Here is a 19,326-nt window from a genome sequence, read left to right as displayed (position 1 = left end):
CGTAAAGGAACGGATCTCCCTTAACTCTGAATGTACCTAGCATGGGACCTTAGACATAGGAGACAATAATCAATGTTTACTGAATTAAAGCCTTAGAAATTGGGATCAAGGCATCACTGATTATTTGATATCAATGTATTTCTTTAACTTAGTCTACTGTAAACATGTCCTTTCCTCTTTTAAAAACTAAGCCAAACCACATATGATAAACTGAAATAATTTACACCAAAATGCACGCATTATCAAGAAACGAGTGTGATCATTTGTTTCTTGTCCTTTATATCAATACCCAAGCCTGCTGTTTGCAAAATCTTGACTGGTTCCTCTTTCACAACACAGGAACTGTTTCTAAAGATACCAATTTAATAATCACATTAACAGCCTTGTAAAAAAATCTACATAAATATTATCCATGACAAAGAGGCAACAAAACACTCACACTTCATGCTGTCAATTATCTGGGAGAATTTTCTTGAGCTTTTCATGCCCCAATTTTTTTTCCTTCTGAAATTCAGAGGACATGTGTCTGCACTGTTACACAGAGGGAAACCAAGTTGAGGAGGGGGATGCCCAAGGCTGGCAGTCCAGGCTGTGACTATGGAGAAAAGAGTTATCAACACAGCCTCTGTGGCAAAGGACAAATTCACGGGGGTGAAAGGAGGAGAAAGCTTTAGGCTTCCCTCAGAGAGCTGTGGCCCAACAGTTCAATGCTTGCTCAACGCACATTTAAAATCCAAATGCAACCTGACATTCCACAAAATAAAACCCTGTCACAGGGGAAAGACAATGAGTCCACCAAAAAAAGGAGAAAGCCCAAGGCTAAGCCTCAAAAGCCAAAGTAACTATAAATTGTCATCAGCACTTTTAAAAAAGGCCATTAAAAACTGGAATTCTTATTCAAGCTACAAAAACAGAAAACAACTAGATTTATTATGAGGAAAAACACTGTCACAGTGTTAAGGGATCCCCCAAGATGAGCCACAAGAACACCAAGTCATATCCTGAAAGGCTGCAATATTTCAATTAAATTACAATTACTTGCTTAAAGCTTTGGGGTTCAAGTACAATTATCAATCTCAACCATTCAACTATCCCAGGTGAAACTGGCACAATGGAAAAACTCTCAGAGGGTCAGCCCCAGCAGCAAATTTCACCTTCCCTTTCCCTGGCAAAGAGAAAGAAACGATTTTGAACTTAGGCATGAGATGAAAAGATACAGGTTAAACCCATCTGTACCTGTGCTGTTGGGTGTGGGTGTCTGAGGATGTACCAAAGAAGTGACTCCAGGTCCGACAGGTAGGGAGGATGGACGTGGCTCTGATTTACACAACGGGGAAGACTCTTGAGAGATTTAGACAAGGGAAACAAGGGAGAAAAACAGGACAATAAGAAAATGTTATGGGGTTTCCTGGGGGATATCTGTAACTCTGTGTGCACATGCACACACAAACAGGGCTTAGTTCAACATTCAAGCACTCTTCTAGGAGGACTGCTAGCTTCTCCAAAGACCAGCTCCTGATACAGCTATCAGCATGGGATTCATTATGCTGGCTGTTCTTTCCTTTAAAAAAAAATCTCTAAAAATTCACAGAATAACCTTTTAAGCTTTTGTAAATGTCAAAAAGGAGTCATCTTTTGGATTTTCAACAATTTTTCACGTAACCATTTCAAAAAGATAAGAACATGGCAACTGTACCATGGAAAGGTTTAAATCTCCCTTGTCCCCTTTCCTCCCACCCCTCAAGCAGCCACATACAAAAGGCTTCTACTTCACAAACGACAGGCCAACCAAAGCCTGCTAATGACTCCTCAATCCTCCCTTGGTCCAAGGTTTTTCCCCTCCTGCTCAGTATCAACAATTATGCCATGTGCTAATTAATGCTTGCAGCCATGACTCTCTCTGAATGACCTCTGAAGACGTTAAAGACACTTTCTTCCTCTTCCGCAAGGGTGCTACTTCTGTTTTGTACAAGCATTCCTGGTAGCCGAATTCTGGTTAACTAGCTAACTGTTAACTCAACAACTCTGACTGCATTGGGGAAACTGAAAATAGACATCACCAACCACCACCCTCCTCTCTGGCCAACCCAGTCTCCTTCAGAAGCTATAACTGTAGAACACCAAATGCAATTAAAAAACAAAAACAAAAAACACCCTTATTCATTCTACCTAGGATTTTGATATAAAACAACAGGCAAGAACAGTGAGCTTGCACTAGCTTCCTATGTTAATAGAAATATAGAACTAGGTTCTCTAATGAATGCCCTTGAACGTATGTCCAAATACTGTACCTGTAGGTAAGACAGTCTGGGTAGGCATTGTGCTGATCACTGGTTCCAAGGGATTAGGCTGATATATTGCATCTATGGGGTTGATGGTACTCTGAGATAAAGAAACAGTCATTTTTAATTAACATTCTCTTTCATACTGTCCCTCCCCCATGTAAGAAATACCCCCATTTATGACAGCAAAATCCTAAGGTCAGCTACACAGATAGAAGTTTACAAGAGAGCAAAGAAGAAATTAAACCCTCTTCCCCCATAAAGGCACAAGCAATTGTTATAAAGGAAAGCACAGTAAAGGGGAGAAAACCACAAATCAACATACCTCAGACAGAGAGAATTAAAATTACATGGAAAGCGGTTAAGGAATGGGGTTCAGAGATTTAAAGAGATACCACTTCTAAAGACATCACAATGTTTCTCGACGCTTTGCTACAACACTTCCAAGAACTAACACTTCCTTTCTTGCCTTATTGGCCTTAACCTACATTTTACACCTATAACTAAGTAGTGTATCTGGACGGCTCCCCAGCTGTCTTCACACGTAGTCCCCACCCCATTACTACCTAACATCACTGTGGATGTACATGTAAGCTTCAGACGGCAGAGTTTTACTAAAAGCAGAAGATATGAATTTCTGAAATGAAGAAAAAGATACATCTTTCTAAGTTTCAGAAGGGAGAAGTAGTAAACATACATGCCCTCGACAGTTTGAGGAAAAATATCAGAATATTTCACTGACTCTATAGGGCTCAACTGTCCAATGATATTACAAAGATTTTATTTAAAAAAAATCAACCACGTCAGCCAGCAGATGGGCCCACCATCCCAGAGTGGATCCTAACGGCTGTTCTCTTCCTCTGGGAACTTTTGAGCTCCACTGGTGCAATTTTTCATTAACATTTTTTTACTGATATTTTTTATATTTTACATCATCATAGTTTTCCCCAACATCCCTGCACCCCATCTAAGAAACAGTATTTTTAATGACCAAAAAAAAGAGAAAAATCTGGTGCTGACGATTTAAAGGAAGATCTTGGTGAGACAGCAGAGCTGAGACCTTGTTATCCGCAAATGGGAAAGTGGACCAAAACCAAGAAAGCTCCAAGCATCACTTAACTTGCTTAGACCTCTTGAAAACCTCAATTTAAAAAACACATTTGAAGGTATTTGGAGAAGGAATTACTGTGGGGATACAGCAAAGAGTGATGTTAGTAATTACAGAAAACGATATTTATAAAAGTTAGTAAGAAAGTCCTAAGATACTGAGATAAACAGGAACAATAAAGATTTTACCTGTGATCGGTAATAGAAAAGAACTTTATAAAGCATAGACATCTTCATGTCAAATTTCTTAAGGGTTTCAGAAAAAGACAATAAGCATTTTATGCCTGATATTAAGTTAAAATGTGCACCATGAGTGTTCCACCTGAAAAAAAACAGAACTTCCTAGGGAAGGCTCTCTCATCCCTGATGGGGCTAATTAAGATGGACAACCGAGTCCTCATAAAACCAACTCCTTGCATTTCTATAGTGGTCTGCCCTGAGATACCTGACCAAGCACTGAAACTCATCACAAACATCTAAGATCCTAGGACTCAGGATGTCTCTTTTCAAATTATGACAGGTGAACAAATAAAAACTTTACATCTATTGTCCCATTTCATCTTCCTGATCATCCTTGGAAGCAGGTGCTATTCTTATCCTCATTTTACAGAGGAGGAAACTGAGGCAGACAGTGGTGAACTGGCTTGCTAGAGTTACCAAGCCAGCAAGTGTCTGAAGCTAGATCTGAACTCCTGTCTTCCTGAGTCCAAGTCCAGAGCTCTAGGCACTGTGGTGCCATCTAGCCACCCAAGAGAATCAGGGCACTGGGCTACTGGTCTTTGCAGGAATTCAATTCCTCGGCAAATATTAACAGATGTCTTCTCTTTTCCATCTCTCCTGTGATCAACTGTGGCAGGTGTCGCTATGCACAGCTGAGATAGGCCTATATCCAGTGGAGATTTTCACCGTTGACCTTTTCCTCCAAGGGTCCCATGCTTAATTTGAAACCGTAAAACAATGCTCCCACCACTGGCTTATTTCTAGGAAAAGTAAGCTTACAATGTTTGAGTGCTGAGTCCCTGAGAGGGGAGGCCTGTCACCAGGGCCTGAACATGTACAGCAGATGACTCCCAGGCATCTGCTGCACTGAAATGTAGGAGCTGCTTTCCCAGCATTTTCCACAGCACTTGTAATCAATCTGAGGCTACCCTGGTCCAGGAGAAATACGCTTTAAACATGTTCTGTTCAATCCTGTGCCCAGTGACAAGGGAAGGAAAGAACAAATTATGGCACCTGACCAAGTCAAGTAACACCTTAGGGAAGACTCAGGGAAGCTTGGGGAGGAGGACACTAGGAAGGAACTAGGAGGGAGATCCACAGGCACAACACTGGAACAATGTAGCCCATGAAGAGGAGGCTGGAAAATGGGGCAAATGCAGACACTCCTGGTGTTGCTCCCCAATAACAGAAGGTGAAACACACTTCCCTCTCTCTTTTGGGAAATGTGAAGCTACAATGGCGTCAAGTTACCCATGCACCGCCTCTACCAATGTGCTTTTCACTGTCTTTATTTGTGGGGGGTTTTTATTGGGGGGGGGAACAGGACTAGAGCTTACTGGGAAGTGATTCACAGAATTCGAGGAAAACGTAGAATAACAGCTTCTATCCACCACTGCAAAGAGAAAACAGCCCTTCAAATCCTATCACTAAGAATTAAACCAACCAACCAAGCCCTCTTATTTTGACTGAAGCCAACTGACACAGGCTGAAACAAGTCAACAGGAATTAAGCTGCAGGCTGCCCAGTGCTCCCTGACTCTCCTCGGCCAACCCAAGACACTCGGAGCCCCATGCACTCACTGGAGAAGCAACTAGGAAGGACACCTGTGGGGGCTTCTCTGACAGCGGGGATCTGCAGCCTTTGGCAGCTACCACGACCTCTATACACCGTTTCTCAGAATGGTGTTTTTAAATGCCTAAAATATCTAGTATTACAAAAGAAATTAATGACAGTGAAATAAAGATGCAATTTTTTCCCCATCCAAGTTCAACGGCACATCCATCCCCTCTTGGAATCTATCCATAAACCCCAGGTTACAAATCCCTGCTTTAGAGGGAGACAGACTGGAAGGAACAGAGTATATGCTTGTCAACCCTGGATGTTCCTATGTACTCATGCCTTCAACAGAGGGATGAATAAAATCCTGTTCCAGATGTCTGCACAGCCCCCATGCCTGTGTTCCTGGGGCGCCTAGAGATGGTGCACTCAACCCAGCATACCTTCCGCTAAGAAGTGGCAGCAAGGAATAGTTTATGGAAGGGGCCTGCTGGTCCCCGCAGTCAACCACCACTATGGCCTCTTTTGGGGAGAAAGTTTGTATTTTCAACTTGGAGGTAAGGAGCTTCATAAATTGAATGTCTAATACATGAAACAGCCTAATTTCATCTTATTTGTTCTAAAGTTACTTTTTTTTCCGTTTCAAGATCTTCTGTTCAAGGACTTGGGGATTTTGCCAACAAATCAACGCTCAACCTATCTACGCATGCCCTTAGAAATTTTAAGTGAATCACTTTTTCTTGACCTTCACCTTCTAGCACCGAGGGATCCTCCTCTTTCCAGTTTATTAGGGCCAGCCAGAGTTCCTTGCCTATTCTGGGATGTTTTCTAAACATTCTAAGTCCACCTCAGGCTCCCACCTTGATATCTTCTGCAGCAACCAGAAAGGTACCTGGTCTTCCAGGCATAGACACACCCACTATAATTGTGTACAGGCGTGGGACAAAAGGGGTGGGCTTGGGGCAATGACAGGAAGTAGTGATGGACTGTCTACAGGACTGAATACATGCCTCTAAAAGAAACACAATTAGACATTTCTACATGTATAAAGTAATCACAGTTTTTTTTTAAATGAAATGAAAAAAGGATCAAATATTCCAGAACTATTTTTTGTCTTTCTGTTTCAGGCTAAAATACAAAAAGATCTCAAGTTTTAAACCAACCCCCGCAAGAGAAATTTTGCCAATATTGCTATCACAGGTCCTCCCTCCTTTACTGGTGAGTGGGTCCTGACCTGTGATTTCATACAAAACCTCCTAGTGTGGAAATGCCTTCCACAAACAGACCAGGAACTCTACAGTCTCAGAGAATCACTCAGGCACTACAAGGTTAAGTGCCTTGCTCATGGTTATGCAGCTACTACGAGTCAACAGCAGATCTTGAACCCAGGTCTCCCTGACTCTAAAGTCAGAGCTCTATCCACCGCCTCTCACAGCCACCATTTATATTTCCAAATGTAAAAGCTATTCAGAAGATAGATTAGAGTTTGAGCACAAGACAGAAAATATGTCTAAATATTCTCACTCCCCTCTACCCCATGTGGACAATTAAGGCATCTTAGAAATGTCCTATAAACTTCTACTGTCTCATCTGCAAACATCAGCTGCAAGTTTCTTCCTCTTTCTCAGACTGTTCCCTCCTCTCCTTAAGTGGAGGCACCTGGAGCACTAGCTGTCCTCTACCACTTTCTCTTCAGGTTAAAAAGGCTCTGGGTGAAAATAGGGTCAACACTGCAATCTATCCTCGAAGGCTGAGCCCGGCCACATTCAGAGGAATTCATCATCAGAAGGCTGTGAGAAGACGACAGAAGGCATTTCAAGGTCACTTATTTAGCCTAATCCCTCCATGTGCAGGATGAAGAAGAATGCCGCAGAGCAGTCAAATGACTTGCCCAAAGTCAGACAGTAAGTGGCAGAGCCAGGGTAAATAGCCAAGTCCAGTGTGGTTTCACTGTACGTGCCCGACTCCTTCATGAGGTGGGGATTCACCAAATGATGCAATTTGGGACAACAAGAGCTCATGAAGCTCTTATCCGATGTTATAGAAGCGCTCTGAGTCCGTGAGTGCCCACACCAGTGATATAACAGATCTTTTAAAACACTAACGATTACTCAAAATAGTTCTCTCCCTAGACTGTCTTCAGATCAGGCTACGGGTCTTTGCCCAATAGGCTTACAAATTAAAACAGTGACCTAGAAAAAAAACAATGAGGTTTGTGTCCCACCACAACGATCCCTAATAAGCCATTAGGATCAGGGAATTAGGAAGTAAAAATTCTATCATGCCAATAAAGTGGGGTGAGTGACCTCTTTACTCCCTCTGCTCTCCCTGGCCATCTCTGTGTGCTGTAAATCAAACTAAAGAAAAGGAGACTGTGTTCATCCTGGTGAGGTTAATCAGCAATTTTCATGAATTTCCAGATCGCAGATGTATTGTTATTTGTATGCCTTCAAAGAAAAAAAAATACATTTCCTCTATTAAGCTTTAATATTATTGAAGGCCTCATGGTGTGGAAGGAGTTTGAGGCGCTTGGAATTAACTACTGGTCAATTTTAAATTAATGAAATGAGCAAATTTAAATTTCACTTCCAGCCTTCAAAAGGTTAAGATTCTGACAAATAACTAATGTTTTCTGCCTTTTGTCTAGAAGAGACAAAGGCTGATGGTTGAGGAGGGGGAAAGAAAAGCCAAAAAGAACTATTAGAATGGAGGCTCTGTGAGCCAGAATACTGATGGAACTAAGGAGGCAAGCATAACATCCCCACTCTGGCAACGTCAGTCCCTCCTGCTGCCAGCATGGGAGCCGGCTGAGCCCATGACAGGATGCATGTTGGCTGCCATCTGTTCCAACAAAATCACAGCACATACCACAAGCACAATACCAAGATGTATAGGGAAATTATAAAAATATTAAAAACCTATCCAGAATTAGTTACAGTTTCTAAAGAAAAAAAGTACCTCATTTAAAATACCAATAGCAGTTCTACATGACGATATCATTAGCGTCCCTGTTTCTAGAAAGGGGAGTCCAAACTGGATATAACTACAGCACAGATACTTAAACCTCAGGAACTGTTCTGTAAAGGCAGCTCTATCTCATGCCCACGTCTCTCCGTAAAAGCTGGATTTCTACACCATGATTACTTGATGCATTCAAGAAGATGGCTCAATTCTATAGGAACTTAGAGCAAATTTATAAGACTGCCATTTAAAATCCTAAATCAACAAAAAGCAGCCACAATTCGTTGTGTAATGATTAGTGAAAGACGGCCAACTTCAGGAGCTCAAGGAAAGTTGCCAGAACAGAACAAGAAGGGTAAGTTGAAAAGAGAAGAAGACAAGTTGTAAAATGAGTGGAAACTCAGGTCTCTGCTGCAAGGAGGAGGATGATGGGTTTTAATGGTCTGCAGAGGTAAAGGGAATTTAAAAAGATTAGATTAAACTTACTATCAATCCATATGCGTGCTTCTCCTCATTACTCTGGTCCTTAAGGAAAAATGTTCAATATGTTAACAAACGTTTACATGTCACAGAAAGCATCCTCCCCCCATGTGAACAGCGGCTTGTCTCTGCTTAAGGGTTCAGGTAGCAGCAGATGCCACCATCACCACGACCCACCGGGGACGAGTAATCCCACCTAAGCAGCCCTGTCTGGAACACAACAACCACCATGATGAGTATCACTTATTCAAAGGGCCAAGAGCCTTCCAAATAAAATTCTTTCAAAGAGTACACACTGCAGACCAAGGACTGCATGATGATACTCATGCCAAAGACTCAAGTCAATTATGTACAGGAAACACTCATTATTCATGATTTGTCCATCTAAAGTTTTAAATATTCATTAATAGGCCCCAACACAGCCAAACCAATGATGCCTTCTCCATTCCCACCCTCTACTCTCTTCTCCCTGGGTGAAGACACTTTACTTTTACTGTATCCTATGGGACAAGGAACTGTTTTTCATGAGTTGGAAAGAGGTAGGAGGGTAGGGCAATACATACTTGCATGCAACTAAACAGATGATTTTACTCAATTTGATTCAACCAATATTCTTTAAGTGTCTGTTGTGTGCAAAACACTGTGCTAGACTCCAGGGTAGAAAGACAAGAATGAAAGAAAAAGTCCTTACCCTCAAGAAGTTTAGACTGTACACAAATAAACGCAGTGGGAGAGGAAGAGAACACTGACAGCAGGAAGTACCAGTCAGGAGAGGCTCACAGAGATTAGAAGGAAGGCAAATATTCTCAAATGCAGAGATAAAGCAAAGAGTACATTCCATGAATAAGAGATGGCTTAGGCAAATGTATGGAGGTGGGACATGAAGTATTCCATTTCACAAATACCTAGCAAGACAATTCAGATGGAATTCAGGGTTGGGAAAGGGTAGATGAGATGTACAGGTATGACACTGACTATGGAGAGCCTTAAATGCCAAGTATTAAGGAGTCTGTGTGTTATCTTATAGGCAATAAGGGGCCCTTGAAGGATTTTGATAAGTGTGACAGTCAGATTTGTGCCACTGAAAAATTATTTGGGTGGCTGTAGAAAAGATGGATTAGGGAGACAGAGAAGACTCCTGGCAGGGAAACTAATTAGTAGGTCAATAGAGTGGCCTAGGTAAAAGGTGAAGGTGTGAATTAGAGCGGTAGCTGTGTGAGTGGAGAGAAAGGGCCACATATGAGAGATGTCATGGACAGCCATGTCAAGATGTGGAAAAAAACAATATGTAGAAGACCAAGGGGGGAGAGAAGAGTTAAGGATGACTGAGATTATGGACCCAAAGGACTGTGAGGCCAGGGGTTCCCTTAACAACCACAGGGAAATGTAGAGGAGGGAAAGAAATATTTAGGGAAACGGATGAGTTCTATTTGGGACATAACTGATTTTGAGCTAACTGGAGAACATTCAAGAGGAACTGTCTAGCAAGAAGAGGGAAATACAAGACTGATGCTCAGGGAGGGGACTATGCCTGGCTCTACAAATCTGGGAACCATCTGTGTGGAAATGAAAGCAGAGAGTATTGAAGATGGAAGAAAGGATGACTGGGTGCTAGTCATGCTAAGGGACAAGAGACGAACTATTATACGGTATTAAGGTACTTGCCCCACTCAAGTTCAAAATAATGTAAATGCCACAGCAATTAAGGACCGGGAAATAGGGATCACAACACAACCTAAAAACAGTAGAGTAACTGACTAGCTAGTCTCAGAGCTGGGAAGACCCTCAGAGTGCATTTGGTTCAATCCCCCAATCCACAAAGGATTCTCTTCTATGCTAAACCTGATAAGGGCCACCCAGCCTCTGAACACCTGCACTAATGGTGGATCTTCCATGGAGAGCAGGTCAGTTTCCTCCAAATTCTGAAGTTAAATAATGTTATAGGGGAAAATAGGTTCTCTAAATTTCACAAAAAAAAATATGATACTCAGCCTTAAATCAGATAGTTTAAAATTCAATAAAAAAAAATCAACTACATGGTAAACTTTTAATCAGTTGTTTAGATTAGTTCTTATATAGATTAGTTCTTACACAGCATACATTTCTCTTGAACATTAACCTGAATTTCTTCTTCTTTTAGTGACACTAAGATAAGGCTATAGACAAGAAGGGACAAGCAGGATGAATAAAATAATAACTATAATTATAGATGAAAAACTATGTAGAGGAAAAAAACAAGTTACTTTTGGTTGAGGTGACGAAAGTCCACACATATTCATTTTTACTGCCAATTTGCTAAGAACTTAAACCATAATGGTCACATATCAAAGACAGTGTTGAAAAGATATTTAGATGCTTATGTTAAATGCTAATGGTAGTTACAAGTTTCAAATCAAGAGTATGGACTGGATTTAAATTCTCTCTCTGCATGTGATCTGAAGAGACAGCAGAGACGCACAAACCTAGATTAACCACCGAGGGATTATTAAGTCTTCTTGGGCCATAAATTCCAACCATCTTTATGGAATTTTAGAATTGGAGGGGAGCTCAGTGGTAACTAGTTCAACTCAAAGCCACAAAAGATGCCTTCCAACAGGCCTCGCACGAAGGCCCCCAGTGAAGGGAAGCTCATTACTTCTCAAGCCACAACAGGGCCTCTGTACAACCCTTCCCTATTGCTGCTGCTGGTTCTGCCCACTGGGACCGAAGACAATGGGCCTAATGCCTGTTCTGTACACCTGGTGACATCTGCTCAAATCAACGAAGATCACCATTCTGCCCTTCCCAGGCTTCTCTTCTCCAGGCCACACACACAGAGATTTGAAACCAGTTTCGATTTTTAAAAGAGCTGTGCTGAGGATGAATACAAAACTCCTACCTTCAGGACTAGACAGAGGGCACCACAGGGTCAGGCCTGCTCCCTGGGGTTTCAGACATGAAACAAACTACCTCCTCCTTGCCAGGCATCCCAACAAGAAAATAAGGCTAAGGATGGCCACCCAACAGCCAGGCCTGACTCAGTGCAGAGCAACATGGTATGTCAGACAGTTGAGGCTTGTGCTGATACAGATCACCTAATCATCCACCTTCCTCATCAGACCTCTAGACTCATTAACCCATAGTCAGCATACTCCCAATCCCTCCCTCACCCTGCTGCTCCTTCCCTCAGTCATCTGACCTCTCATTCCCAGTCCTGAACACCAGCCCTCCCTGGGGTCTCGATCCAGAGGTGGCCATTCCTTGCTTGACTATAACAACCTGACTGAGACTTGGACATCTAACGGCTGGGCCAAACAAAAATGCCAACAAATTTTAGCAGGCTTTTGACCAGGACTGCAGACCTGAGTGTTTGAATCTTGGTACCAATGTCTGAAAATGAAGCTTCATTTCTTTGCAGAAATTTGTTCTTTATTCCTTCTAATAAGGCAAGACATTCTAACAAAGCTTTTCTTGAGTAAAATAGTGTACTTTTCAGTGAAATGAAGCATAAAATTCTAACAAAATATGGTAGAGGGGGATTTCTCATATAAGTTAAGTGGGAAACTATACAAGAAGCTCATGAAAAAGAAAGTGCTTTGGGGCAGGCAGGGAGCATCTGGAGACCCCACTTTCTTACCATCATGTCATGACTGAAAAAGCACCCAGGCCTCTACAGATGAGCTTCAAGGGGAGAGAGAACAGGGATAAGTCAGAAAACCAGGCTTAAGACCCAGCTGGCACTGATCTGATCCAGTTCTATTCAACAAGCATGTCATATGTGCCAACCACTGTGCTATGCACTGGAGATATAAAAATAAAAATTAAGCCATCCCTGCTCTCAAGGAGCTGACATTACTCTAGGGGAAAATGACATGTCCCAAATCACTGAGACATAAATATAAAGTAGCTGAGGGAGCAGGAGGTGAGCAGAGAAAGAGAGACGCCCTTCTTCCAAGGTGGGCTGGGGATGAGGGGGAGTGGTGAACACGAAAGGTCTCTCGTACAAGGTGACACCTGAATTAAAGCATGAATGACGAGGATCACTGAGCTTCAGCTTTCTCATCTCTCTAACAGGGACACCAAGAGTCAAGCCACCTCACTGAAGAGCATGTGCTTGGTAACTGTCAGCTACTACACAAATGTTCATCACACTCAGGGCTTCCAAATCCATATTATCCAAACAATTAAAATGTTAAGTCAAAGATTCTTCAATTCTATTTATCAATCAACAGTCGTCAATCACATGAGGGGTGATCCAGCCAGCCTCTACTTCTTACAGAAGCATGCCTACTTCAAGCACTAGAGCTATTAACATCAAAAACTCTTAATTATGTGATGTGGGGTTTCATGAAACTCCAGTTTCTATTTTGACCAGATCTAGATCATGGCAGAAAAAGCTTCAGAAATAGTCCACGAAGCTGGTCATGTTGGTGTGCCCTTAGATTCTAGACGATGAACATAAGCCTAGATGAAAAGACTATCAGATGAAGGGGAGCCATCATCAATCATGAAGCATGTGACCAACGAAGCCAATGTGGGAGCAATATCACCGACAGCTTGGCCAAGCAGCCCCTCTTCCAAGCTTTTCACTCCTCAGCCAGAGTCTTGGACTTCAAGGTTCTTCCCCAAACCTGGGAAGTTCCATTTGGCTCCTAAAAAGGTCTTGGTGGTAAAGGCTTCTAGGAAACCCCACAAATCTATACGGGTCCCTATGATTGCTAAGAATCCCAGGATGATTATTATTATTATTCCATTACTGACATGTGTCAGAGTTAAAATTACGTAACTGCAGTAAGAAGAGGGACTCCAAGAGAATGCAGTGGATACAATCTCCTTCTCTGGCTAGGTGAATGATTGTATCTACTAGCTTCTTGAGTACTTAGAATTGTGCAACCTCTCTAAAGACCCAGCTCTAATATCTTAGCAACCTGTTAGCCTTGTTTTTGAGTTAGAAATTTTTAAAGCACGCCTGTTTCTTTTTGCTCACTTTTCCTTATCACGGAAGAAAGCCGCCTGGCATTTCCTGCAGGAGAACACTTCATACCCTTGTCAGCAGCCCCCCTCAGTGAATTACTCCTTCCCTAAGTGAAAAACCACCCAGGACTTTTCTGTGACAGGGTCTGCGCCTCTGCTTATTTTTTCCAGTGTCTTTATATTCCAAAAGTATGATCATCTTAAATGAACAGAATACTGCTTAACAGTGCTGAACTCCGATTTCCCTCTTTGCCATCTCCACCATTAAGCCTCACAATTCTACAGTCGCACTTACTGACAGCAAACAGTTTTATCTCTACAAAAACTTATTTGAAAAATAAATGGCTACGTGCATTTATGGAGTCCCCAGGTTATCTATACCAAAGGACCACAAATGCAGATTTATCAAGTGGGTCTAGCACTATAGTTAATAATTTGTCAGTGGAAGACTGATAAAGATTGGAGAGCCTAGCTCTGGGTAAGGTCATCTGAATCTAAATCCACTTCAAAGGCAGAACCAATGAAGCAATAATGCAAGGTTTTTTGATGGTAACTAAAATCACCACTTGATTTTGTGTCTCTGGGCCAGATTACTGCCCCAATCCCGCAACAATTTTGTGATGGGGTTGCACGTATATGAACATTCCAACCACAATATGCTCTTGTTCCCTCAATTCCAAGACACACAAAAATGGAAGCAGCAACTGCCCACAGTCTGCTTTTGACAATATGTAGTATGTGAGGAAGCCACCATGTGAATGCACAGACCATTGGCCAATCTGAGCACAATCTGCCGTGCAATTTCATAGCCAAGAAAAGTCCTGAGCCCCAAAGGGTTTTCTTTGAAAAGCTTTATAATTAAATGTTGATTTGGAAAAGCAGGGGAAAAATTAGATCCAATGATAGGTAATTACTAAAAGAAGAAGCATCCTAATAGAGAGCAGAAAGAATCTCAAGTCAGCCGATGGGCCTTCTGTCCCCTTAAGTGGGAAGTCTGTCTTCTCTGTTCTCTACACAAAAGTGGCAGAGACTAGAATTCAAAAAGCATTTTCTCAAAGGACGTGACGTTGTCCTGCTACTTCTAGGCTTCTGTGCTACTGGCACACGGTACAATGGCTTGACTTTGATTCCTTCTCTGTCAATGATAATAAAGTTAATGGGCAAGTGACTGAATCCCATTTAACTATGAAAGTAGTCTTATAATTGAAATGGCACACAAAATACCATTTTGATTGGCCAGTCAACAAATCCCTCATACCTTGCCAAAATAGGGGATGACAGACAAAGGCAGAAATTATGCTAAATACAACAACCAATCACTAACTCTACCAATATTGTATGATGAAATGCTAACCAAAAATCCAATGACTGAAAAATGCCCAAGCCAAATGAAATAAAAAATGTTAAGAGAGGTTGATAATGTTGTGCTGGGTGGGTTTTTTCACTTCCAAAGATTCTACCAATCATAGATATTTGAAATTATTCAGAATGTTTATTTTATTTAATGTGATGTCCAAATGGGTCAGATTAAAAAAAAAGAATTTGGACAAAAGCCAATTCATGTTGCAAACTAATTTCCGGCAGCTAAGCTGGTTCTTCAATTTAATTCCATATTAAATGAACTAGAAGTAAAGTTACCTTTAAAAATAAAAAACAAAAAAAAAAGAATCCCTAATTCGTTTCTACCCCATCTTCTGGTTTGCTTTTTTTTTAATAAGGAAAAAGAACTACCCATATTCCCTTTTTTCATTCCTATGAGAACAAGAAAAGACCTACCAGAAACCTATTTCATTCCACCAAATGTCAAAGGTTTAATCTAAGAGGAAGAGAGTCCTAGAGAAACCCTCTTTCCTCCTCCAACCTCCACCTAAAGTGACCTCACCCACAGCAGACCCAGGCAGGCAAGGGGTTAGCCAGGCACAGCACAAGGAAGCCACCAAATTAGCTCCTCGAAGAAAGTTACTAGGTTGAATGCATATTCTACCTTGTCACTGCCTCCTCAAGAAAAGCTGACATACTGAACAGTAAATCCCCATTAAGTTAAGCAAATCAAAAGCAAAGTTTACTTACTTTAGCAATCTGCAGCAACACAATGCAGTGTTTAATTGATTCTACCATGTTCTATAAAAACAAAACACTGATTTTAGGATTTTGTACAAACAACAACTTTGCAAATATTTCCTAAGATTCAAGAAGATCACATACAATGCTAACAAATAATATGGTCTGGAGGCCCCAAGTCACCTGTAGCAAACTGAGCCTATGAAAGCAAAGGGAGTTAGAACATCAACAGCTGTGTTGATTGAAAAACACCTCGGCCTGCAATGCCAGAGAGTTGTTTCTTTTGAACTGAAAACAACATAAACTAGTTTTTAACCAATCATATACCACTTGAAAAGTGAATGTATCTATTCAGAAGGAAGAGGAAAGATTCCCTTTTAAGCTCTTAGATTTCTATCAACATTATTTCTCTAAAATAGGCTCAGTTAAAGAGAAATTCCTGCAAAAGATTTAGACAGAAACAGGCAGCAGAAACGACACTGATAAAACTGGTAAGCCTGAAATGTGGCACTCCCTCTTAACTTTATTGTTCATTGTATTTCTTTACTATTTCTATAAAAAGACAAGCTATTCAAAATCGCTTGCTTGTTACATAATGACAAAAGGCCAAAACATTCATAAGGAAATTCAGAGAAAAGAAAAATTTTCACAATTACAATGTTCTTTTTTTTTAAACGGCAACTTTTAAACAAGGATCTCAAACCACTAAGACAGGAAACAGAAGTTATTTGAAGTGAATGTCGGTTTGGCAATTTTTTCAACCCTAGACTGTATGGTAAAATTCTGAACAGCCTTAATGAGACAACTCTTTGAAAGTTAAGATGAATGCTTAACTATCACAGCTACAAATAACTTGAATGTTGTTACAAGTTGTCACAAAGGCTAATGCAAGGGCAAAGTTTGCAAAACACAAAACTTACATTTGTGGTCTCTTTGAGAGTCTCAATTTTCTGTGAAAAATAAAATCCAAAACATAAACCATGAGAAGAATACAGCAAAGTTTTTACTATTAATACTAATTATAGTAAATTATGCTTATATACTGTAATGACCACTTTGTCATTTTAGGCACTGTATTCATGGGGCTCTATGGGCTCATCTGAGCTGATCCCCTTGTCCTAGAGAACAAAGAGACCCCCTAACAAGGGCACTGAACTGCCAAGACTGCAAAAGCAGGTCAGCGAACAGTAAGCCAGGCTTAGGCCTGAGGCCTCTGGACACCCAGGCTAGGCCCCTGTCAGTTAACACCAAAGCTTCTACCTACAGGTGATAATTAAACCCAGTAGCAGGGGTGACTTTATACTCAAAAGCTGCAGATAATCGCAGGCAAAGATCACACACACTTTGTGAGCCCAAGTCCTTTAGAAGAGACTTTATGTTGTATTTATGGACAAGCAGAAAACACCTGGATTCAGTTCAACAGGAAAAAAGTCATGAGTTTGCTCTCTCAGATGAAGACATCTCTTCCATAATCAATCAATCAATCTCTCTCTCTCTCTATATATATATATGCATACACACAGACACACATACATACAAACAAATAAAGCTTAAAAAGGCAAAAAGTCTTGTTTTAAAATGAAACACTTTGCTAAGCTCATTACCCCCCACAAAGGACAGAACCAAAACACAAAACCTAAGAGTGGAAAAAAGGAAAGAATAAGAAGTCATGGTTATAACACATTATAAAGGAACTGAAGGAGAAGGCCATTTTTCAAAACAAAAATAGCAACAGAGCCCATAAGCTGAATTACTGCCCTAAGGAAACTAGAGAGTGAAAAAATGCAAATCTCTAAAAATTCCAAGCCGGGGAAGGAGTAGGAGCAAGGCTATCAAACCCCAAGATGCTGGGGCTAATATCCAAGTTCTCAACTTCCCTGACATCATCCTCTAAAGTAAGAGTGCATTTGAACTTTTCTATGAGATGAACAAAGACTGTGTCCACCTAGAGGATGGTGGCATAGCCCTCTTCTATCCTGGGTGAGGCTTGGGCTGAACTCCAGAGCAAAGGGCACCCTTGCTATGCTGCAAAGCAGAGCTATTCTGGATGAAACAAGGGTGGCAAAAGCCTTCCAGGGCTCCCAGGGAACGCTGCTGTGAGCTTCCAAGACACAATCACCACAGGTCCACAAAACTCTTGGTGAACTTAATGATACTAAATTAAACAATGTAGCAGACCCTAATACAGACCCAAATACAATTAATATAGAAGAAACAACAATTAAAGGGAAAAAGTGTTACCTTTCTCTGTTCATCATCTTTGCAGTTTTGAAGCTTGTTATCAAAGAGCTATAAAATAGAAACCACACACATCAGTCAGAGGTTATAGTCTAAGAAACTACTGTCATATGTAAACAACTTGCAAAAGAGAACTGGAGTTTTTAAAAATGTGTGCTCCAGGTATGTTACAGTATCTAAGGCTCACCAGCATATCTTGCTTTTCTAACCAGTGAGAACAAGAGAAAACATTTGGCTTTGAAGCCTCTAAGCTACCACTGGGGCTTCTCAAAAGCCAAGAGAGGCACTTTCCTCACATTCTGCCAAGGGAACACTTGCCTCTTCCTGCCCCACATGACCTCTGCTTGTGTTTTGTTTTAAAGAAAAATAGGAGAAACAAGGAAGAAAAGTCGCCTATAGTTTTGTAACTTTGTAAATGGTAGCTTATAGGCACAAACCTTAAGTGAATTTCCTTCACCTGCAAATGTCAAGGAAAGGGGTACTGAGTGGGGAGACACATGTAGATCCAAAATAAGTCTCCTCCGGAACTCACCTGCTTCCACAGGAATTCAAAATGGTCAAGTTCTTTCCGATCTCACCTTTTCTTATGAGAGTGAGAGAGAGAGAGAGAGAGAGAGAGAGAGACAGAGAGACAGAGAGAGAAAGAGAGAGAGACAGAGAGAGAGAGAGTGTGTGTGTCTGTGTGTGTGTATGCAAGAACTGAGTATACTGAGTATGTTTCTATAGCCACAAATATAACCATCACAAACATCTATATGTTATTGTCAAAGTAAGCAGATTATCGAGAGAAATCTCTGAAACAGGCAGCTTCAAAGAACAGCCAGAAGCTAGAGAAGGGTTTTTTGGTTGTTTTAAAACAAGCAAGAGAGCCAGAAATGTCTGACTGAGAAGTGGAGATCCCCAAATATCTGGTTTACTTGTGGACCAACCATCTCAGTGCTCAACCTCATCTGCCCTACCTTTAGCTGATCGATCAAAATTTGCAAATAGGCATCAGCCTCTGTCAGTTTCTTATCAAAGTCCTGAACGCTGGGAACAAATCCAGAATCTACACCCTAGAAAAAAGAGAGAGAGAAATGCATATCACATAGGTATCAATTCAAGCCATAAAAAGCACTAATATTACACAAAATGCTTTATAGTCTTCATTCATGAAAACATCTCAGATGCAGAGTGGCTGATGACAGGTAATGCCTAGGAATACTCAAAGGGATCTGTGATCTGATCATTTCAGGAATTCCCAATGTCTATGAAAGGGTGACTGAAAATTCCCCAGTTCTCCACGGCACAAAAGCTGCATGCATCCTTCTCATGAAGTGAGAGTTCCTTAATGCCAAATGTACATATATTAGGTAAATTCCTAGCTAAGGGTTTGGCCTTTCCCCAGTGGACGGTGCCACCTCTTCTTCACCAATCATTCACCTAGCATCAATTCTACAAGCTGCTACATATACTCTTATTAACAATA

The 19,326-nt window shown here is 41.1% G+C and overlaps 1 protein-coding gene across 8 annotated transcripts in view; it reads right to left on the bottom strand.

Annotated features, from left to right (window-relative positions):
- The window catches only part of OSBPL9 (oxysterol binding protein like 9), a 160,207-nt gene that overhangs the window by 18,124 nt on the left and 122,757 nt on the right, over positions 1-19,326 (bottom strand). For 5 of the 8 annotated variants that reach the window (XM_020987747.2, XM_020987749.2, XM_078156626.1 and 2 more), the window contains 7 exons: positions 18,818-18,913; positions 17,862-17,909; positions 16,541-16,570; positions 15,630-15,680; positions 8,613-8,651; positions 2,292-2,382; positions 1,237-1,341 (listed from right to left, as the gene is read on the bottom strand). In XM_020987747.2, coding sequence (XP_020843406.1) covers positions 1,237-1,341; positions 2,292-2,382; positions 8,613-8,651; positions 15,630-15,680; positions 16,541-16,570; positions 17,862-17,909; positions 18,818-18,913 — 460 coding nt within the window. The remainder of the gene's footprint in view (positions 1-1,236; positions 1,342-2,291; positions 2,383-8,612; positions 8,652-15,629; positions 15,681-16,540; positions 16,571-17,861; positions 17,910-18,817; positions 18,914-19,326) is intronic. The other 3 variants (XM_020987748.2, XM_020987750.2, XM_078156628.1) reach the window with 2 other exon arrangements.

This window comes from Phascolarctos cinereus, unplaced genomic scaffold, assembly GCF_003287225.1.
Source record: "Phascolarctos cinereus isolate Bilbo 61053 unplaced genomic scaffold, phaCin_HiC Scaffold_5;HRSCAF=322, whole genome shotgun sequence".
Taxonomy (NCBI): Eukaryota; Metazoa; Chordata; class Mammalia; order Diprotodontia; family Phascolarctidae; genus Phascolarctos; species Phascolarctos cinereus.
This window is presented reverse-complemented; position numbering and strand designations above follow the sequence as displayed.